Raw genomic sequence first — 24,458 nt, 5'->3', positions numbered from 1 at the left:
TACTTTACCCTGGAATATGCATTTTATTGTTCTGAAACTAACACATATCAACAATGTCCACACTTCATACCTTATGTCGACTGATGTTGACCAGTGGTTCTTTTTAATTATTTATTTATTTATTCATAACTATAAGATTACTAATGATCTGCCCTTGTGCTTCCAGGGCAATTCTGCTGCATATCTTTTTCATCGTCAAATTCTGTTCCACACCAGATGCAATAGTGATATGTTCTTCTTAGATACAACGTGATTATTTCCAGTTTTTCTGGAGTCTAGAAGAAAAAGTGGGAAACAAAATTAAAGCAATAATTAAGAAGTAGTAAATACATCTGATACTTTTGGAGTGCAAATTTATTGCACCTTTCACAACATTTTCAATCTAAAACACACAAGACATAGTAACAAATAAACTATAATGAAATCCATACTCAGCAAGCTATCTTATAGCATAAAATATTTTGTATGCACTCCCTCACATCCCCCGTTTCCTGTTCCACCTGTGGTGGTGGTGGTGGTGGTGGTTGTTGGGATGTTTAAGGGGGACTAAACAGCTAAGGTCATCAGTCCCCCATTCCAAAAACAGGTGAGACAAAGTCGCAGAGCAGATAAAATCCCAAGGGGAATGAGACCCCCCCCCCCCCAGGCGCTAAAGAACACAAATTAGGCAACGAACACTACAGAAAAGAAGAGTACAGACGAACACCAGACAGAAAGAAATAGAAGAAAAGAAGATGGCCGGAGACTGGTTGACTGACCACAAGAACAAAAAAAAGGGAAAGAGTCAACCATCCGACGACACACCAAAACAGCAACAAATATTAAGAGACGCGAGGACAAAAGACACAGAAAGGGAAAGGTGCAGGACTCCCCGAAATGGAACCATAAAAAGGACTACCACGGATAAAATGTAAAACATTGTCAGCCATGGAGGCATCGTCACATAAAATCAAAGGCAAAGTGCCCGGGAGATTAAAAGACTGCCGGAGGCGCAGTCGGGGACACTCCAATAAAATGTGGGCGACCGTCAGCTGGGACCCACACCGACACGGGGGGATCCTCCTGACGCAAAAGATGGCCGTGCGTCAGGTAGGTATGGCCGATGCGCAGCCGTCACAAGATTACAGAGTCCCTGCGAGAAGCCCGCAGGGAGGAGCGCCACACATCGGTCGTCTCCTTGACAGCCAGCAGTTTATTCGGGGCTGTCATGCCACGCCACTCAACAGACCACATCCCAAGCACCTTACGGCGCAACACCAGCTGCTGATCGCGAGCCGTAAGGCCAATCTCCAAAGCTGGGGCGTCGATCGCCCCTTTGGCCAGCCTGTCAACACGTTCGTTCCCTGGGATGCCAACGTGACCTGGCGTCCAAACAAAGACCACCGAACGACCAGAGCGGGTAATGGTGGAAACAGACTCCCGAATAGAGGACACCAGAGGAGAAGAGGGATAGCAGCGGTCGATGGCCTGGAGGCTGCTCAGGGAGTCACTGCAGATGGCGATTGACGTACCTGAGCAGGAACGCATATGCTCAAGAGCACGCAATATGGCCACCAGCTCTGCAGTAAAAATACTGCAGCCAGCCGGCAAGGAGCGCTGTTCAACATGGGCAGCGTGAGCAAAAGCATAGGCAGCGCAACCGTCAACCAGGGAACCATCAGTGTAGGCAGTCTCACAGCCCGGAAATGAGGCGAGGAGCGCAAGAAAACGGCGACGGAGGGCCACAGGCGGAACCGAGTCCTTGGGTCCTTGTGCCAAGTCCAGATGGACGGACGGCCGGGGCAAACACCAGGGAGGCGTAGGTGCACGGACCAGGAAGGGAGGCAGAAGAGGGAATGAGACCAGTTCCGACAGCAGGGACTGGACGCAGACAGCTATGGAAAGCCCAGACCGAGGTCGCCGTTCTGGCAGATGGAGGACCATGGCAGGGAAAAGCAGGCGAAGATTGGAATGGCCCGGCGAGCAATGCACGTGGACAGAATAGTCGGCGAGCAGTCGATGGCGGCGAATCCGCAGCGGGGGAACCCCGGCCTCCACCAGTAGACTATCCACGGGGCTCGTACGGAAAGCGCCAGTTGCAAGCCGAACCCCATAGTGGTGTATGGGGTCTAACATCGTCAACACTGAGGGTGACGCAGACCCATAGGCCAGGCTCCCATAATCAAGCCTGGACTGCACAAGGGCTCTGTACAATCGCAACAGCGTGCAGCGATCTGCACCCCAAGACGTGTGGCTCAGGCAGCGGAGGGCGTTGAGGTGCCGCCAGCATTTTTGCTTCAGCTGAGTAATATGAAGAACCCAGTGAGCCGGGCATCAAACACAAGTCCTAAGAAGCGGCAAGTGTCCACCACTTCAAGCAGGTGGCCGTCGAGGTAAAGTTCAGGATGAGGGTGGACCGTCCGACGCCTGCAGAAGTGCATAACTCGAGTCTTGGCTGCAGAGAACTGAAAACCGTGAGTCAGAGCCCAAGATGCTGCCTTGCGAATGGCTACTTGCAGCCTGCGTTCGGCGACTCCCGTAGTCGTGGAGCTAAAGGAGATGCAGAAGTCGTCGGCATACAAAGAAGGAGACACCGACGACCCCACGGCTGCAGCCAGACCATTAATGGCCACTAGAAATAAGGAGACGCTCAACACCGAGCCCTGCGGGACCCCATTTTCCTGTATATAAGATGAACTAGAGGCGGCACCCACTTGCACCCGGAAAGTGCGGCGCAATAAAAAGGTTTGAAGAAAGGCCGGGAGCTGATCACGAAGACCCCACTCATGCAACGTAGCAAGGATGTGATGCCTCCATGTGGTGTCTCCATGTGGTGTCATACGCCTTCCGCAGATCAAAAAATACAGCAACGAGATGCTGACGTCCGGCAAAGGCCGTACGGATAGCAGATTCCAGCCGCACCAAATTGTCCGCTGCAGACTGGCCCCGACGGAAGCCACCCTGGGATGGAGCGAGGAGACCGCGCGACTCAAGGACCCAACACAAACGCTGCCCCACCATACGTTTGAGCAATTTGCACAAAACATTGGTGAGGGTAATGGGATGATAGCTGTCCACCGCCAGTGGGTCCGCACCGGGCTTCAAGATGGGGACAATAACACCCTCTCGCCATTGCGACGGGAACACGCCCTCGCTCCAAATGTGGTTAACGATGGTGAGGATGTGTCGCTGGCAGTCCCTGGAGAGATGCTTCAGCATCTGTGCGTGGATGCAGTTTGGTCCTGGTGCTGTATCAGTGCAATCGGCAAGGGCAGCGAGGATTCCCTCTCGCTGAAAGGAGCATTGTATTTTTCAGAACGACGCGTGTGGAATGAGAAAGGCGTCCACTCAGCTCGCTCCTTTAGAGAGCGAAAGGCGGGGGGATAAGATGCAGTCGCAGAGCTCTTAGTAAAGTGCGCGGCAAGCCGTTCAGCAATGGCGGCAGCGTCCGTGCAGACAGCGCTGTCCAAGGAGAGCCCAGGGACACCCATAGGGGTTTGGTATCCATAAATCCGCCAGATCCGGGACCACACGAGCGAGGGGGAGACATGGGAGCCCAAGGATGAGACATACCTCTCCCAGCACTCCTGCTTACGCTGTGCAATAAGACGACGGGCCAAGGCACGGAGCCTCTTAAAGGCGATGAGGGTCTCTAGAGACGGGTGCCGCCTATGACGCTGGAGAGCCCGCCGACGGTCGCGAATAGCCTCAGCAATCTCCGGCGACCACCAGGGTACAGCCTTCCTCCGAGGGAGGCCAGAAGAACGGGGTATGGCAGCCTCGGCCGCTGAAATGATGGACGTGGTGAAGACACGGACCACCTCATCAATGTCACCCTGTGGGGGAGACTCGATGGTTGCAGCGGAAGTAAAAGCCGGCCAGTCAGCCCTGTGGAGAGCCCAGCGGGGCAGGCGCCCAGAAGAATGACACTGGGGCAGTGACAAATAGATGGGAAAATGGTCACTACCACACAGGTCAGGATGCACTCTCCAGTGGAGGGATGGGACAAGTCCAGGGCTGCAAAGAGAGAGATCGATGGCCGAGAACGAGCCATGGGCCACACTGAAATGCGTGGGAGCACCGGTGTTCAAGAGGCTAAGGTCGAGCTGAGCCAACACATGCTCCACGGCCCGACCGCGGTCATCGGAGACAGTCCCACCGCAGAGAGGGTTGTGGGCATTGAAATCGCCCAGAAGCAGCAAAGGTGGCGGGAGTTGAGCCAGCAGCGCAGCGAAGACATGTCGGGGGAGCTCCCCATCTGGAGGAATGTAAACAGAGCAAACAGTAATAGCTGGCGAGAGCTCAACCCTGGCAGCGACTGCCTCTAAAGGCGTCAGAAGGGGTACTGGCGAGCTACAGACAGAGTGGTGAACAAAAAGGCAAACCCCACCTGACGCTCGTTGACAGGCAGCGCGGTTCTTATAGTATCCCCGATAACCGCGAAGGGTGGGGGTCCGCATTGCCGGAAACCAAGTTTCCTGCAGAGCAATGCAGAGAACAGGGGAAACACTCAGAAGCATCCGGAGCTCAGGCAGGTGGCGGAAATAACCGCCGCAGTTCCACTGCAGAATGGAAGCAGGAAGGGACTGGGAGGGCGTGAATGCGACTAAGAGGCAGACGGCGCCTCAGAACCAACTGCCGCCACCGGGGGAGAGTCAGCTGAGTCCATAGGAAAGGCCCCCAAGGGTTCCGTGAGGGCGAGATCCGCGGCAGAGGCGAGGATCTCCACCTCATTCCTGGAGCCAGGACTATGTACAGCAGGCGGTACTGAAACCGCCGGAACGTCCTTCTTCTTGGACACATTCCGTTCCTTCTTCTCACGTCGGCCCTTAGGGTGAGAGGGCTGGGAGAGCTTCTCTGAAGGAGCGTCAGAGGCTGACGACAACGCAGAAGCCCTACGACCAGCAGGTGGCGGAACCTTCAGCCACTGGCTAACATCCGGCTGGGTAGGAGAAGAAACGGAGGAAGGGAGAGCCCCGAGGGACTCCTTCCACGAGAGAGGAACCGGCAGAGGCAACGCCGGCGGAGAAGGAGGGGGAGGGATCGAGCCCCCCGGTTCTGGAGGAGATGTCACTCCCAAAGTAAGCGTGGGGGGAGCGACAGAAGAGGGTTTGCCCCCAACTGCTAAGGGGACAACAGAGGAAGGCTTGCCTCCAGGCACGAGGGGGGCAGACAGAGATGCACGGCCCCGAGGGCCCACTGAAGGCGGCACAGATGAGGCGACAACCGTCGCTCGCGTGGGCGACGATAACGTGGCTGCAGCATAAGATGTTCGAATGGAAGCAGGATACAACCTTTCATATTTCAGTTTTGCCTCTCGATAAGTAAGCCGGTCCAGGGTCTTAAATTCCATGATCTTCCGCTCCTTATGAAGAACGGGGCAATCCGGCGAGCATGGAGAGTGGTGCTCCCCACAGTTGACACATACAGGCAGAGGCGCACATGGAGAATCGGGATGAGAGGGGCGTCCACAATCTCGACATGTAGCGCTGGATGGGCAACGGGAGGACATATGCCCAAACTTCCAGCACTGGAAGCACCGCATCGGGGGAGGGACGTATGGCTTGACGTCGCAACGGTAAACCATCACCTTGACCTTCTCGGGCAAGACATCACCCTTGAAGGCCAAGATAAAGGCACCGGTGGCCACCCTGTTAGTCTTGGGTCCTCTATGTACAAGACGGACAAAATGGACACCACGTCGTTCCAGGTCGGCTCTCAGCTCGTCATCGGATTGTAACAAGAGGTCACGATGGTAAATAATCCCCTGGACCATATTTAAGCTACTGTGGGGAGTGACGGTAACAGGGACGTCACCCAGCTTATCACACAAGAGCAACGCTCGTGACTGGGCTGGGGAGGACGTCTTGAGGAGGATGGACCCATTCCTCATTTTAGACAACCCCGCCACTTCCCCAAACTTATCCTCCAGGTGTTCCACAAAAAACAGAGGCTTCGTCGTAAGAAAGGAGTCACCATCAGTCCTGCTGCAGACAAGGTATTGCGGTACGTAAGGCTCCCGCTTGGCACTAGATCGGCGTCTCTCCCATGGCGCACCCAACGAGGGGAACGACTGAGGGTCATATTGCGCAGCATCAAAGTCTACTCGACCTCGCTTAGAGACGCTGGTGGCCGTGCGACCACCAGCTTGGTGTGATTTATTGCGCTTCATTGCGCCACATCCGCCCAGATGCCACCTACTCCGAACGAGGGCTCTCCCCAAGGGCGCCACCCAGCCAAAGCAACGGGTACCTGGCCGATATCCCGCTGCCCGGAGTCCCCGTGCTCCAGACAAGATGGGCACATACTCCTTGGCATGCATGGGGAGGAAACAGGTCTGGCATCTGTAGTGCGATCCCTGCGTGGTCAGGGGGCTACCACCAAGAGGGTACATGACGACCCCACCACAACGGACTGGCTACCGTGCTGGATTTTAGGTGTTGAAAGGGTCCACAGTTGTCGTGGGCGCTAAGAAGAAGATTGCGCACAAGACGAGAAGGAGACAACCCAGAATATGTTGGGTGTAGTCCCCCCCAAACGACAATAGGTAACATGCAAGATGGAGGTGCATGATGGACCAATAGAAAAACACCACGTAAGGTGTCCTTCCCCAAATGGCATGCACTAACAACGGAAATTTGGAAAAAAGAAGGTCAAACCCAAGAGGGGACCATCACAGAAGGCCGAAACGTTTCAGACTCCTTTTAGTCGCCTCTTACGACAGGCAGGACTACCGCGGGCCTATTCTTTCCCCCAAACCCGCAGGGGGATTCCACCTGTGAATGGTCCATGGAAAGAGCAGCTGTTGGTAAGCCGCCATGTGATATCAAATCTACCTACGTGGTCTTTTCCCAAGACAAATGTATGAGAAGCAGTATGATTGTTGACTAGTCTAGGAATGTATGCTCTCGAGATTTTAACAGTAAACTGCATCGTGATGCCCAACAGCTCACTTAAAGTGTCTGGCACAGGCGTTTGCTTAGTATCTCTGTGACAATTTCATGCTTGCTTATATGAAACATGTTACTCATCTTTGGACCTTCTTTATACATCCTCTATTAATCTTAACTGATACAGATCTCAGACTGATGAGCATTATTCTTATGTTGCCCAAACAAGGGTTTTGCAAGGCACTTCATTCATGGGCAGACCACACTTGCTAACACCTGCCTTCCATTTTACATTTCTCTGTACACACATTCCCAGATATTTAACAGGTGTGACTGTTGTTGTTCAACAACTGTATCATATAATAATGGGTCTTTCTGTCCCTTTATGCACACTGTGTTACACTTGTTTGTTTTGATGATCAACTGCCATTCTCTACACCAAGTGCTGATCCTCTGAAGGTCTTATTGCATTTTACTATAATTTTCTAGAATTGTGACTTCTTTGTAAACAACAGCACCATCTATGAAAAATTTCACGGAACTTTTCACCTTATCCATTAGGTCTTATATCAATATAATAGAGTGAAACATTCCACGTGGGAAAAATTATATATAAAAACAAAGATGAGGTGACTTACCGAACGAAAGCGCTGGCAGGTTGATAGACACACAAACAAACACAAACATACACACAAAATTCAAGCTTTCACAACAAACTGTTGCCTCATCAGGAAAGAGAGAAGGAGAGGGAAAGACAAAAGGATGTGGGTTTTAAGGGAGAGGGTAAGGAGTCATTCCAATCCCGGGAGCGGAAAGACTTACCTTAGGGGGAAAAAAAAGGACGGGTATACACTCGCGCACACACACACACATATCCATCCACACATATACAGACACAAGCAGACATATTTGGTCTTTAAATATGTCTGCTTGTGTCTGTATATGTGTGGATGGATATGTGTGTGCGTGCGAGTGTACACCCGTCCTTTTTTTCCCCCTAAGGTAAGTCTTTCCGCTCCCGGGATTGGAATGACTCCTTACCCTCTCCCTTAAAACCCACATCCTTTTGTCTCTCCCTCTCCTTCTCTCTTTCCTGATGAGGCAATAGTTTGTTGCAAAAGCTTGAATTTTGTGTGTATGTTTGTGTGTCTATCAACCTGCCAGCGCTTTCGTTTGGTAAGTCACCTCATCTTTGTTTTAATATATATATATATATATATATATATATATATATATATATATATATATATATATATATATATATACCCCTCTTTCCTGATGAAGCAACTGTTTGTTGCGAAAGCTTGAATTTTGTGCGTGTGTTTGTGTTTGTTTGTGTCTATCAACCTGCCAGCGCTTTTGTTTGGTAAGTAATTATGGGTGTACTCCAAGTACACTCATAATTACTCTTGCGCCTGACTATTTCTCTTCATTAAAAATGACATACTGTGATCCATTTTGCTAGGAACTCTTCAATGCAATCACAAAACTGGTCCGATATCGTCAAAACTACTGTTTTGTCCATTAGGCAGCAATGCAGAACCTTATCAATGCCTTTTAAAAGTCAAATACAATGGTTGTTTTTGGAATCCACGTTGATACACTCAAAGGAGACTTTTGATACCTAGAAGTGTCATGATATGTTAATACAAAATACTGACATCAGCAATATAAGCCTATAGTTCTGAGTGTCTGTTCAACAACACTTTTTAAAAACAGAAATGATCTACACATTTTTCCAATCACTGGGAATGCTTTGTTCCTGTAGCAAACTACGGTACAATGCTGCTGGAACAGCAGCAAGCTCGTTCATTTACTCTGTAGAATTGCATAGATATTATATTAAGTCCAGCCATCTTTCCTCTGTCAAATAATTTCAGTTGATTTTCTATCCTATGGCCACTTATTTTGATATCTTTCATTTGGACATTTGTGTAACAATTTAAAGGAGAAACCATAGTACGATCTTCCTCAGTCAAACAGTTTTGGAAAAGGAATTTAGTATTTTGGTTTTCTCTGTCATTCTCAGTTTCGTTGCCATTATGGTCACAAAGTGTCTGGACATATAACTCATCAGTTACTGAGTTAACAGAAGATCAAAACTTACTGGGATTTTCTATCATACCAGTAGATAGAATTTTATTTTTGAATTCACTGAACAGTTTATGCAAGTTTCTCCCTGGGCTAATTTTGGCTTCATTCAGTTTTTGTTTGCCTCTGAGGCTTTGGCTTCATTTAAATCTGTAGTAGAGCTACCTCTGCTTATACGGCAGATTTCTAACAAACTTGTCGAACCACAGTGGGTTTTTTCTACCCTGAACAACTTTGCTCAGCACATGTCTGTCTAAAGTAAATTGTACGATACCCGAACTCTGTCAATGTACACTCAACATTTTCAGTCTCACAGATATACATCTCACGTTGAGTGCACAGGTAATCTGAAATCTCTTTATTGCTGCATTTTCTAAGAAGAAATATCTGCCTACTTTTCTACACATTCCATTTTACAGCAATATCCAGTAATACTAGTATGGCCTTATCATCACTGATTTCTTATCCTGTGTCAACTGAGTTGAAAAGCTCAAGCCTGTTTCTAACCAGAAGAACTCAGAAGTTTTCTTCATGAGATAGTTCTCTGATAAATACACACGGTAATTCTAAGAAAAGAAGTTTGCAACAATTTCACACTAACATTTGATAAAATTGCAGCACCCAAAAGGCATGGCCCAAAGGAATTATGACACTTCAAGAGTGCTTAGCAGTGTGTAACTGACTAAGCTTGCAGAGAGATGGTGTATGTGTAGGACCAGCAGTATCCTCTTTTGCCCATGACACCAAGTAAGCTGGCACAGTACTGAAGCACTGGACCCATATTAGGAAAATGGCAGTCCCAATCCCAATCTGGCCATCCAGAACAAGTTTTTTCCCTAAATTTCCTACAGCAATTGCTAGTATATTTCCTTTCGAAGGAAAATTAGCTGCTCTCCTCCACCATCTTCCCTGAATCTACGCTCAGTTTTCGTCTCTTCAACTTCATCGGTCATGGTATGTTAACTCCCCCCCCCCCCCCCCTTCCCACACTCTCTCTCTTCAAATTCCAGTTGTACAACTGATACAGTTTCCCTGCTTTTCCACAGAGTTTTGTGACCACACAAGTTAATATAGACAAAACATATACAGCTTGGCTTACACAAAACATACAGAGCCTGATTTACACCAGAATTTTCTCTGATGTAAATGGTAGGTGAGCATGAGCAAACAGCATTCAGTCGCGTTCTGCTTGCATTTACTGGTGCTCACTCGTGTTCCATTGGTTGCTGGTCTTTTAGCGAGCCATCAAAGAAATTTCATTTCCTCTCTGTTTCAGCCCTAACAGTACACGGGCATTTGTCTGCTGTCTTGTTTCCGGCGTACTTTTTTAGCCGACATGAATCGCACAAGTAATGGGGTGGTCTGAAGACAATGTAATGTCACAATACAAGATTATGGGTGCTTTTGGGCTCCAAGATGTTCACCGGACAAATACTGAAGGAAAAGAAGTATGTTAAGTAGAAAATTGTCAAAGCACTCAAAGGCGAGAAAGATGTAAATTTATTAGGTGCTAGCACCAGGCAACAACTGAGCAGACAAGCAAAATTTTTGTATTTCTTTTTGTTAAAAAGGAACAGCAAAATAAATTTCCTTGAAGGCAAACAAGTGTGAATATGTATCTATTATGCTGATTAAAATTAAAAATATACAAAAGCCCTGATCATTCCAGTCACTACTGTTCATGGTAGATGTAATTACACGGGTGGTGTAACACTGCTACATTTGAGATTTTTGATGATAAATAAAAACTGCTTATCTGGGATCATGCTACCTGCCCTCCAACTTTATAGCAGATTGTATCAAGCAGTCTATGTGATAGTTTGTATGTGTGCTTTACATTTCATTAATAATATTTTACTGAAATTATCTACCTGATAAAACATTTCAATCAAATCTTTGAAGTGCTTTGCATATGTCACTGCAGATACCAGGAGCACTCAGAGATATACAAGCTACTGAAATGTGAAACAATTACTATCACGAATGTCTCCAGTTGCTAATAACCAGAGATTCTTCGGGTTATGTCGGTCAGCAGTAATTAGTGTACCATAATGTTTTTAAAGTAAATTACAAAGAAAGGGCAGCAGAAAGTGTCAATTGACATATGGGTACCAATAAACTAAAGCCTGCCAACTGCTTTACCTGTGAACTGAGCCCGACATAAATCCTAAACAGCATTATTTGGTATGCTCTTGGTAGATGTGTCATTACTCCTTTCTAGGCTCTTGCAACACTGAGAACAGCTTTGCAATAGAATTACATTCACATTTCTGCATCTCACAGACAGCTAATTAACAGCATAAAATTTTTCAGAATTGCAGCTAAAGACAGTCACACTCTGCAGCAAATGATACACTTTTTTTGCACTTCAAATAAATTCTAGGTCTCAACATAAATAATTTTGTTCAAATAACTTATGGGAATGCAGCTAGTTGATCTTGTCAACTGCCGCTATTTTGACAGGGGCAGACCCTGTCATTTTCAAGGCAAAACTGCACCAAGGGGAAATGTGCAAGCAACTGAACGTGCACATGCACACTCATTTACACACACACACACACACACACACACACACACACACACACAGACACAGACATACTGTAAACACTAGCACAACTGCAAAACCAACGAGTGAGGTAGCATAAACTTTGTCCCTCCATTTTTAGACAAGGAAAAGAGCAAGATCCCATCCAGAATCCAAGCAAACACGTCTATCTCCATTTATAAGGTAACTTGCTAATTTAATTTCAACTGATTCCTTAATAACACACACCAAACAGCAGGAAATGTAATACTGAGATTCTGGCACATACATCCAGCTATTTGGTTAATGTTATTAAGGAAGTAGTTGAAATTAAATTAGAAAGTAGGCTTATAAAGGGAGATGGAGGTTTCTGCTTAAACCCTGTGTGGAATACTTCTCTCTCTCTCTCTCTCTCTCTCTGGTCAAAAAAACTGAGGGACAGAGGTAATGCTTCCTCATCTGTTGTTTATTAATTTTTGCTGTTGATAACTTTGATCTCAGTCATTTTGTGTGGTGGTGCTAGTGTTTACAGTGTGTGTGTGTTTTTTATCTTTCCAGAATTGCCTTGCGTACTAAGGTTTAAACTCTCTTGCACCATGCTTTCTTGTTGCAGTTTTTCCTTGAAAATGACAGTGTGTGTGCTTTTCAAAATATCAGCAGTTGTCAATCATGTCATCCAGCTGCACTCCCATTAAGTTACTTAAACATGGTGTACACTGCGACTAACTCAGGTCTCATAAACTATATTTCTGAAATTAAGCTTTTATGTTTTATACAGCAAATGTTCAACACTTTGGCTTTCATTACATGGTACTATTTTTTAAGTTGTTATTTTTTTGTAATTTTCCCCATAATTTCTAAAAACCTAAGTATCTATAACAACTCAAAATGATAACGTAACCAAAAGTTGTTATTTAAAATGACACTTTAAAATAAATCATAAAATCTTATGCCCTTACATAAATATAAAATGTTATTAATGTAAACTTTTTTCACAAGTGTCTCAAGGAAAAGAAAATGTAATAATGCAATGCAACCTGAAATGTTATTTCCTCACTGCTCTCCTCCTCCTCCTCCTCATCCCCATCACATTCTTCTTCCTCCTCCTCCTCTTCATCTGACTCATTTTCTTCCTCTTGTGACCAACCATCAGGCCAAAACCACGGTTCTGCTGGAATGTCAATGTCCTAAAAATGAAATGAATTGCGTAACTAATATGTAATTAACAAAAACAACTATCTTACTTGTAATGAGTGAAAGTTAAACAACATGGTGTCCAGTGATTCTAATATATATAAAATAAAGTAAAAAATAAATAAATAAATAAAAATCCCATATGTTTTCCAGGCCAATTTTTGTATTTATCCACGGTCAAACTGTGCTTAGTTCCTAATCAATTTTATGACGAAATATACAAAATTTGTCAAAACACAGGAACATACTGGGGTGGGGGTGGGGCTATACTCAGAGTTAAAAGGAAAAAAGCCCTTAAAATGAGTGTGTTTTATTTTAACCCAGACATAAATGCACCACAATCTGACAATAGAATTACGCGTAAAATCAGGTTGGATCTCACAAGAATATTGTGCCCCACGGCCATGACGTAATCCAGGACAGAAAGAAGGTTAGCACTGATCGTATTATAGCCGATGCTGATCATCTTTCTGTGTAAAACTTGACACGAACAAAAACAATTACAGGAAAACTACACTGACATAAAAACAATGAGCATTATCTACTTCAGTAAAAAATTACTCTTTTTTCAGAGATATCCAAGAATAAAAGTAAAAAATAATTTGAACAAAACAATTATGGAAGGAACAGTAATAGACTAATTTGGCAAGGACATATACATGAATATAAAGTGAAGTCACAAGCAGGTAATTTTTATTGATAGAACTACTACTTCAGTCTGACAAAAATCTATTTCTCAGCACTTTTCATGAGTTTTGTTTTCATACTTTGTGGCACTCTTGTCTTCTCTCTACTCTTCAACTCTTTCTCTCATTTCTTTCAAGGACTTCTCATCTGCCCTTTTCTCTGCTACTGCTTCACTGTAGCTACCATGTGCATTTAGGAAGCTGTGGGTTAACCACTTCATGAAGCTTACAGATCCAACCATCCCAGTGACCTTGACTAAATCATGAACAGCACAAAGAGCTATGAGAGGCACTTCCACAGAATTTCTGAACAAAATTAAGTTGTCAGAGAAACCTCTTCCAAATCTGGCATTGCCATGGAAGAGAATGCAAGCAAGTTTGATAAATCTCTTCAAATGTTCATGATCACTCTTAGACCAGAAGACCATCATTCAGAACTGACTGAAGCAAACATGATCCCCCTCATGTTCTTTGAGGATTTCCTTCATTGGCATTATCTCTAACAGAGTTTGGAACTCATGGGAAATGGCATCAGCCTCATGACCACCAAAGCAATTTAAAAAATGCTATATGTAACTGCCTCTTCTTAATGTCTGTGTTAATAGCCACTTCTGGGTCTAAAACACGTGATGTCCTTTGTAAAGGAATACACCAGGGGTGATTTATCCAAAATTTTAGTTACAGACTCTTCATAAAAGTAAGGCATTCATTCTGTAGTGCCATGATATCTTTCTCTGATAAGTCACATTGACTCTGAGCTTTTTTGGTTCTGTACCTGATGTCCAGTTTCTGATGTTGCAACTAATTTACGTTGCCACTCAGATCTATTTTGAAGTTAGTCTGTTTCAACAAAACTTCTGGCTTGACAAATTTTTTTCATTAATTCTCTGAACATGCACCCTCTGCCATCTACTTCATGGTGGTTTGCCGAGTATAGATGTAGACGTAGAACATAGACTGGAGGGAAGTACAGAGAAAGGGAACTAATGGGGCATCTGATACCTTTCACTTGAAGACACACACACTACTAGTTACGACTCTCAGAAAGTCCGGAAGTGACTTTAGGTTTCAGTTTTACCTTCTTCTGTTCCTTTTTTATCCTTTCTACTTCCTTCAAACATTTTTCAACAGTTATTAATATCTGCTGAGCCCAACTGCCACTATTTTATTCTCCACCCACCAAACAGCTCCAAACATTTCCAAGAAAATAGAGGTAGCTGTAATGTTGTGGAAATTAGCATGGAGGGAAGGAAAGTTTTTAAACAGATTATACAGGGCTCTCACTGACTCAACAAAGTTCCAGCCAGAATTAGTACAACTTGTCTTAAGGGCACCATGCACTGTATGCAAGCCACATATTTCAAAGTCCAAAAGCACAGGGTCCTAAAGATTACCCTCTACTTTAAGCTTGCCTTTCAGTTCTGTTAGGAATGCCTTAGTAACATTAGGGCCATTCATGGAGGCCTGAACAACTTGGCTTTTCAGATTTACCTTTGATTGGGCTGCACCTGCCTCAAATCCTCCAACTAAATCTCGTACAACACTTTTTCTGAAAAATACTAAAGTGAGGAATCTAATCAAAACCTGGCCCAATGAACTAACTCTGAAGCAAACATACAGATCAATCTGCTGGTTTTGGTAACCGTTACTCAAACTCTCAACAAACCGAATCATGATCATGTCACTGGCAGCAACAGTATCCTGTAGTTATTGCATGAAAAACGCCAAGCCCAGACACAATGCTATAATTTACTTTTGACTTTTGAAGCTGCACTTTGTAGGCAATGTTATAGCCTGCGAACACATTTGGTAAGAGATTAACAAGGCAGCCAGTTTCCTAAGAAGAATGGTGTCTCACAGCAGGCAACAGACACAAACTGGTCTCTGCCTTCGTTTCTGTATCCCTCTGCACATAATCTAGCATCACTGGCCACCATCCAAGTGTTCCTGCAGTAAGTGCTTGATGTGATTGCTTTGGGGTAGGACATCACAACTGCACAACGCACTCCCTACCAGCATCACAGCTACATGAAGACCTCCTTGAAATTAGTAATTTTATTTTCCAGTGCATTTACCGCACCAAGGACTCTGTCAGGATTGTTCTTTCTGTTGTCAAGAGTCGAAGATGAGGTGAGTGTGTCCAGCAGTGACAGGAAGCACTCAAGGGGCTATGTTTGATGCAATGGCATTGAAGCCATGACCGTTTGAGGCAATTGGCATGGACACAGGAACTGTAACTTTCCTAGTAGTGCCAGCCGGTGTGGCTGAGCGGTTCTAGGGACTTCAGTCTGGAACCGCGCGACAGCTATGGTCGCGGGTTCGAATCCTGCCTCGGGCACGGATGTGTGTGATGTCCTTAGGTTAGTTAGGTTTAAGTAGTTCTAATTTCTAGGGGACTGATGATCTCAGATGTTAAGTGCCATAGTGCTCATAGCCATTTGAACCAATTTTCCTACACTACTGGCCATTAAAACTGCTACACCAAGAAGAAATGCAGATGATAAACGGGTATTCTTTGGACAAATATATTATACTAGAACTGACATGTGATTACATTTTCACGCAATATAGGTGCATAGATCCTGAGAAATTGGTACCCAAGAACAACCACCTCTGGCCGTAATAACGGCCTTGATATGCCTGGGCATTGAGTCAAACAGAGCTTGGATGGCATGTACAGGTACAGCTTCCCATGCAGCTTCAACACGATACCACAGTTCATCAAGTGTAGTGACTGGCGTATTGTGACGAGCTATTGTTCGGCCGCCATTGACCAGACATTTTCAATTGGCGAGAGATCTGGAGAATGTGCTGGCCAGGGCAGCAGTCGAACATTTTCTGTACCTGGAAAGGCCCCAGCAGGACCTGCAACATGCGGTCGTGCATTATCCTGCTGAAATGTAGTGTTTCGCAGGGATCGAATCAAGGGTAGAGCCACGGGCCGTAACACATCTGAAATGTAATGTCCACTGTTCAAAGTGCCGTCAATGTGAACAAGAGGTGACCGAGACGTGTAACCAATGGCACCCCATACTAGCACGCCAGGTATTACGCCAGTATGGAGATGACGAATACGCACTTCACCGCGATGTCGCCAAACACGGATGCGACCATCATGATGCTGTAAACAGAACCTGGATTCATCCAAAAAAATGACATTTTGCCATTCGTGCACCCAGGTTCATCGTTGAGTACACCATCGCAGGCACTCCTGTCTGTGATGCAGCGTCAAGGGTAACCGCAGCTATGGTCTCCGAGCTGACAGACCATGCTGCTGCAAATGTCGTCGAACTGTTCGTGCAGATGGTTGTTGTATTGCAAACATGCCCATCTGTTGACTAAGAAATCGAGATGTGGCTGCACGATCCATTACAGCCATGCAGGATACGGTGCCTATCATCTTGACTGCTAGTGATACGAGGCCGTTGGGATCCAGCACAGCGTTCCATATTACCCTCCTGAACCCACCGATTCCATATTCTGCTAACAGTTATTGGGTCTCGACCAACGCGAGCAGCAATGTCGCGATGCGATAAACCGTAATCGCGATAGGCTACAATCCGACCTTCATCAAAGTCGGACACATGATGGTACGCATTTCTCCTCCTTACACGAGGCACCACAACAACGTTTCACCAGGCAACGCCTGTCAACTGCTGTTTGTGTATGAGAAATTGGTTGGAAACTTTCCTCATGTCAGCACATTGTAGGTGTCACTATCGGCGCAAACCTTGTGTGAATGCTCTAAAAAGCTAATCATTTGCATATCACAGCATTGTCTTCCTGTCGGTTAAATTTTGCGTCTGTAGCACATCATCTTCGTGGTGTAGCAATTTTAATGGCCAGTAGTGTAGTAGCCTCAAGACAAGTATGCTTCTTTTCCTTCTAACTGCCTATTTTTCTGAGGGAGAAGTTTGTTTTACAGAGCATGAACTGAACATTGAATTAATTCAGATGTGCACTCTTCGACCCACCAAAATTCTGGATCCTGAATGCCCACTTCCAGTTCACCACGTAAATCCTTAGTTGACATATGCATTAGAGGGGTTCATACATAAACAACACAGTGAGATATGGCCAAGAGTTCACAAAGATGGAAACATGCTAAAAAAAAAAAAAAAAAAATCTTGTGACACGGGTTTGCTTTTTCCGCCCCACCCCCTCACCTCATCCTTCCTTGACTTGGTCAAAAGGAAGGCAATACAACCTTCCTAGTGTGTACAGAATTGTAAGTAGTTTGTGTCAATTACGAGCCATAGCAGCATTGAAATGTTAGACAACGAGGGTAGAAATGACACAAAGAGTTGCCCTTATTGTCCAAGTCCCCTATATGCACAGTCCTCACTCATCCTCTGGACACCTGCATTGCATAGTTCCCATTGCATACTTTAGCTCTGTGTTATCTCAACCAACCACCACATACCATTAGCCCAGTTATTGCTCATACGTGTTCCAATGACACTATTTTATGTGTGACAATCTATAATCAATCTTATTCCTACACAATAGCAATCAGATGAATAAGTGTTGGCATGCTTCAATAGTAATTTTTTGGTGTATATCCAAAACAATTTATGGCATGTCCTAGTATCCCTGTTTCAAAATAAACGAATCTGAATAGGCCATACACTCACCTAAAATCACACATCTGTCATCACATTGTGTTAGTAAACAAGGCAATATTTACCTTTGAACAAATGTAAATGTAAACCGCACCAAATACTCTTCACAGCTCTTTGCTGGTCACATCATATCACAAAAGCACACCACAACAACAAACCAGGGAAGCATGGCCAGGCTGCAGTGACGGGGATGCAAGCCATTTGGTATCAGTAACAACAAACCTCTGCACAGCTCAGCCTGGCTTGGCTGGATGGCCACTGCGTTGGTGGACTGAGAGAGGGGAATGAAGAGGGGTGGCGGGCGCATATACAACAGTGAGCTAAGGGTGAACATTGAGTACGGCACTGTATCAGGCCAAGTGGAAGGCAAGCCAATGCCTCTGACCAAAATCAAATAAGGTGCACATCTTTTCCAAGGTTTTTAGACAAAATGCAAAAATTAAGTGAGTTTTCTGCATTTTCCTGGATGCTGGACACCCTGTCTGCACTGTCTTCTACACCTTCAGTCAGGGTCTAGTGTGTATTTTTAACCTTGAACCATTCAATTTGACTCAATTAAAATAAACTTCGTATCTATTCTTATATGACCTCCTCCATTGTGAATTAAACATGCAGGCAGATAACGAAAGTTTTAAAAACAAATTGAAATAATTTCTACTTGACAATTTCTTTTACTCCACAGCTAAATTTCTGAATCGACAATATGTATGTGGTGGTGGTAAATGTATCAAACATTGTTGTAGATAAAGATTTTAAAAAAGTTACACAAATGTTTTCACAGCGAAAAAGTATCTTATATGTCAACTACCTGATAAGTTCCATATTGTGGCAAGTTGTTGTAGTTATGATCCACATAACATGCATATTTTTCACTGCACCTGTTTGAGACTAAATGCCCTCTTTATATGGTGAGTAGCAAATCTATCCTTTCCATGGTGTTGTCAATTTAATATGTATGTAATATAACACAAAATTCTTTTGTGTTTTATTGTATTCAGTTAAATAATGTTATCCATAATGACTAATCAGTTGATGTCAGCTGTTATCAGTCAGGCTGCACTTAAAATTGAATTTGAGACTTTATCAGTGATAAGGCTAACTTCATAGCATGTATCTGCTCTACAGATTTTATTTTGTAAACATGCTAGTGGTGTAGGCACTTTTCACAGTTAATGAAATTGGACTAACTGTTGACAAGAGAGGAATTATCCTTCTGTTTACCTTCGTTGAAGAAAATATCTGTATGGATATACTGTGAGGGTACAGAATTTTGTGTAGTTAAAATTGGAATTTTCCTTTAAGTGAGAGAGAGATGAAATTTTCTGTACTCTCCTCATCACACATGAATTCGTAATCATGTAGTTTATTAAACGCGGGATAAAAGGGAATGTTCCAAACAGAGCAAAGGTTTGCATTTTTAATATGATACATATGTTAGTACAAATATTTGTTTTCAGGTGTTCCTTGGGTGACATGTGGCTTTTGAAGTTCGTCAACAGACATGTTTACGTCATAGCAAGTATGACACAGAACTTCCAACTCGATGTGGATGCCATGAGGAGCACCTCAGAATAAGAAATGTCCAAGATTGTCAATGGAAACTATTGTTCATGTGAGAATGCGTGCATAACAACCTGTACAGAAAAGCTGAGAGTTTGTATTCAAAGTTGTATTCAGAGTTCCATATTGCTAGCACGGTTGTATAGAATCAAGCAATAAATGGTTGTGGTTATTTAATCCTGTGGATAGTACAAGGGAGAGTATAATAATAATAAATATACTTGAAAGGAAGATATTTCAAGAATAATAATTGTTCATCATTTTGCCGGCCGGGGTGGCCGAGCGGTTCTAGGCGCTACAGTCTGGAACCGCGCAACCGCTACGGTCGAAGGTTCGAATCCTGCCTCGGGCATGGATGTGTGTGATGTCGTTAGGTTAGTTAGGTTTAAGTAGTTCTAAGTTCTACGGGACTGATGACCTTAGAAGTTAAGTCGCATAGTGCTCAGAGCCATTTGAACCATTTTGTTCATCATTTTGCCCCACAGAACACTCTCACATCCCACCCATTGAGTTACATGTGAATCTGGATCAAACAAACTCAAAATAAGAGATAAAAATTACCACAAAAAATTTTGCTACAGGGATTTAATACATTATTACATCAAGAATTTACTATGTTTTCTGTCACAAACACTGAGTATTGATACACTAAAGACTCTGGAAATTTTAACTGAAATTCCACAGACAGGAAAGTTTTTCCCCCCCACTTGAGACAACTTCACAGTGATAAGGAATACTGTCCACCAAAATCTTTGTGCATGGTCAAAAGATTTGAATTCTATGCTTGAAGATGAGCTACACGGACTTTAAATGTTTTGCTCTGAATGGGTCATCACATTTACCACGTTAGGACAAATTAAGAGGTTGCTGAGTGAGAGAACATCCAAGCTTATTTTCAGTCCTAATATGAAAATTTAATCAGTCAACAGATCAGTGCTAGAATGTTCACAGTTTTCACAGCCAGTAAACAATTTTGTCACAAGCTAATCCCGTCAGAGTAGAGAGTAGCTACTGTAATACGGGTCTTGCCACTAGCAGACACCCCAACTATTCCTCTGTATACCTCATTTGTGTAGGATACAGCTCTCGTAGTGTCATACTTGCTGTCAGCAAGTACCTATCATCCCCCACCCAAATTTTTGACTGCTCACAGGCTGCATTCTCAGTTGAAAAGTGCAGCTGGTAGTTGATCTTGGGAAATTCTTAGTATCTGGCCAGATCAAGTGCAAAAGTGGGTGATACAGCTAATCATTATTCTAATGTTAATATTTGCTGTTGCTACTTCAATTATTAGACTATTTGTAAAAATACATGGATTCAACAGGTCAGCCGAACTCATTATAAAATTGTTTGTCAGTGACCAACGGCTGTTCTATCACTCTTAAAGAAGTGCTTGAGTATATGGGCATGGCAAAAGTGCAGTTGAAATTATGAACTGAGACTATCTTGCCATAAATGCATAACCAAGACAGAATGCAACTAACAATAAACATAAATGAAATTATAGAGTAAGGGGGATTTTATAGCAGTGAATCCTGTAATGATCATGAAAGTACACTTATCTGAGACACTAATGTGTCAAGTACAAAACAGAGTGTGAACAGTACACTGTAAGTAAGCTTTTTGTCCAAAACTCAAATATTGTGAAAGAGACAGATGCAGTCATCAGATGAACTACAGGTCAACTGGTGCAGGCCGACACACAAATGTGCAAACACTGAATGATGACAATTAGTTTGAGGAACTACAATTGAATATCTTCAATAACCTCACTGAGGACTGTAGTGACATTAGTGGGACTGCTTGTGACAACTAAATGAAAATGCAAGGGTGCTGCAAAAATGGCAGTGATGCTACGTATTTACATGCACAAAAGATCATCAAATAATAGGTGAAATAGTCAAAGGAAAAAGAGTGAAGAAAAAAGGTAGAAGGAAGACTGAGGGAAGCAAGCATTTTATCAAAACGAAGAAAACGCATAGTCAGGAAGGAATGAAGGTAAGACAAGCCAATGGACGTAAGAAAAAGGAATCACTCTTGCCCTCCATCTTTACCTCATCTATCTCTTAAGTTCTTTCACTTCTCATCCTTTCCATCTTTGTTACACTAATTGCCAGGGAAAAGGAACAAAATGTTTACAGAATAATCATCATTTCACAGATAGAGAAACTATACGTTTAGGGGGACCTACTCATGGAATGGCATTATTAACAAAAGATACGTACGATGCAAATCCCACATAAAGGAATTTAATGTTGCACCAACACTCCTTCAAAAGCAGACTTCACAATCGATGACCAGGTTGGCTAGCTGCCTGTCTGCGAAATTTCACTGCCACGGACATACTATTGCTGAAGCAGCATGGTGCAAGGCCTCAGTCCACCATAGTAGCAAGTTGAATTATCTTGTGCTTTGGCCTGACACTGTGCCACGTCGGGCCTGTCATGACTCCAAGGTGAAACCATGTCTTAACAAAGCTTTGCAAACCTACCAAAAAAACTCACACAGCCGAGACCTAAAAAACTCACACAGCCGAGACCTACAAGTATGTTGTCTTCAACTACTTTTGCCATCAAGATGTTCTTTACACCACCCAACAACCCAATTTCTGTCACTTAGCCCCATCTACATCTAGTTGCTATCTCTGCTAGCTACTGCTCTGTGGGTCACTCCTAGACCTGATACAGCCATGCAGCTGGGGCCACCTCTAGGATAAAATCTACTGGCTTCTGGACATCTTCAAAGAGTATCAGGTTAGGAGCCTACACATCTCGCTCCTGACTAACTGATGCGCCACTGCCTGTGTGGCACACGTTCTCTGCTGCCACATACTTATGTCTGTAGGCTACCCATACTGCATCCTTCACTAGGGTCCTGGGTTCAGGATGCCATGCCATTTCACCTGCATGTGCCTATCTGGTGCTGTGGGCCTTGCACGCCAGCACCTTTCACCACCAGCTAGCACATTCCGAATTTTACCGATATGACCACCTTCGGCATAGATAACAGAGGCGATGTGTGACGACATGTAAGCCACTCCCCTTGGTAAGTCGCTGGAGGGAGTTGGCACCACACATGCTCATGCAAGTCACCTAATTCTCGTAAATTCTGGGGAGAGTGTTGATGAGCTCTGATGCCACGTTCAATCACGTCCCAGATGTCTTCAATCGGGTTCAGATCTGGCGAGTATGGGGGCCATCACATCAATTGGAACTCACCACTGTGTTCCTCGAACCACTCCATTACACTCCTGGCCTTGTGACATGGTGCATTACCTTGTTGAAAAATGCTACTGCAGTTGGGAAACTTGATGATTATGAAGAGGTGTACGAGGTCTGCACCCACTGTCTGATACTCTTTGGCCATCAAGGTGCCTTGCACGAGGTCCACTTGACCATGGATGCCCCCACGAATGTTCTCCACAGTGTAAAGGAGCCGTTGCCAGCTTGTCTCCATCCCACAGTGCAGGTGTCAAGGAGCTGTTCCACTGGAAGAAGACAAATTTGCAGCATCCCATCGGCATAATGAAGAAGGTATCGTGATTCATCAGACCATGCAGCACACTGCCACTGCACCAAAGTCCAGTGCCAATGGTCGATGGTCACATGCCATTTCAATTGTAGTTGCTGATGTCATGGTGTTAACATTGGCACATGCATGAGTTGTCGGCTGCAAAGGCCCACTGCTAGAGTGTTTGGTGTACTGTGTAGTTCAGACACGCTTGTATTCTGTCCACCAAGTCTGACGTTACTTCCACCACAGTTTGCCGCCTGTCCTATTTTACTAATCTGCCCAGTCTATGATGTCCGACATCCATAATGAAGGGTGGCTGCCCGACGTCTTGACATGGTTTCACCTTAGTTTAGCCATATGCTGAAGACACTCACCACAGCACTCCTCAAACACGTAAGTCGTGCAGTTTCCGAAATTCCCGTGTAATGCCTCCAGGCCATCACAATCTGCTCTCAGTCAAACTCAGATACATCCCATGCCTTCCCCATTCTACAAACAGACAGTACACTCACTGATACTATGCGCAGTGTGTGTGTATCTGATTAGCAGTCTTTCCTTGCCCAGTGACGCCACTATTCCCTGGTTGGGTTTATATCTGCAGTAGGTCATAATGTTCTGGCTGATCTGTGTGTATTGACCAATGCAAGAGTTCGAGAGAGTTGAGGGTCCAAAATGAAAAATCTGGGTGATTGCAGAGGATGAAATTCAGAAAATTTTGCAATGAGGAACTTACAGCTGGAAACATGATGAAAGGTTTCTACAGCACTATGCGCTTTCTGCGCTTTCAGTGGGCTCAATAAAACACCAAAGTTCTGCCAGTCTGGAAAACTTAGTGACTACAATTAAATACTGTGGATCAAATCTTTGGTATCAATACTTTACAGTCAATGTCCAATGTGATGACAACCAACTTTGTTAGATAATGTGCAACAACAAACTATGTTTTGTCTTATTCTCTGTAGGATTCCACACTTCCCCCTGATGATATCAAACACTGCAAAGATGCACTCAATAAGTTCAGGCACTGCTCCTACTGGTGTTGAGTAAACAAGAGACTTTATATAACCACAGGGAAAAACTGAGGAAGGGTAAGGGCAGGCGAGCATATAGGCTAAGGGACTGGTCATCCCTTATCAATTACTCTCTGCCTGAAGCTGTCTGTGATACATACTTTGGTTTGATGACTGGAGCCTGCTGGAGCACTGTCCTGTTGAAACCACAAACTAGCATGCAACTGCAATGGAATGTCCTCCAGAAGTTCAGACAAGCTGTTCTCCACAAAGTTAGAATACCAAGAACCAGTCAAACAATTTGGTAAGGTGTGTGGTCCAATAAGATGATCTATAAAAATTCCAGCTAAGAGTTTGTGGAGGATCTTGCCTGGGCAAAGAGAGGATTT

The 24,458-nt window shown here is 44.4% G+C and overlaps 1 protein-coding gene across 2 annotated transcripts in view; it reads right to left on the bottom strand.

Moving 5' to 3' along the window:
• LOC124774998 (G patch domain-containing protein 11-like) overlaps positions 1-24,458 on the bottom strand; it is a 138,350-nt gene that overhangs the window by 42,052 nt on the left and 71,840 nt on the right. The window contains exons 4-5 of one of the 2 annotated variants that reach the window (XR_007015580.1): positions 12,522-12,671; positions 71-275 (exon numbers count right to left, since the gene is read on the bottom strand). Coding sequence is in view for 1 of the 2 variants with exons in the window: in XM_047249751.1 (XP_047105707.1) it covers positions 141-275; positions 12,522-12,671 (285 nt within the window). In the remaining variant the exon portion in view is untranslated. Of the gene's footprint in view, positions 1-3; positions 276-12,521; positions 12,672-24,458 lie in introns of those variants that run through there. The other variant, XM_047249751.1, reaches the window with a different exon arrangement.

The sequence above is a fragment of the Schistocerca piceifrons genome, chromosome 2, assembly GCF_021461385.2.
Source record: "Schistocerca piceifrons isolate TAMUIC-IGC-003096 chromosome 2, iqSchPice1.1, whole genome shotgun sequence".
In the NCBI taxonomy this organism is placed as follows: Eukaryota; Metazoa; Arthropoda; class Insecta; order Orthoptera; family Acrididae; genus Schistocerca; species Schistocerca piceifrons.
Note: the sequence above shows the minus strand (reverse complement) of the source record. Positions and strands in the feature narration are given on the sequence as shown.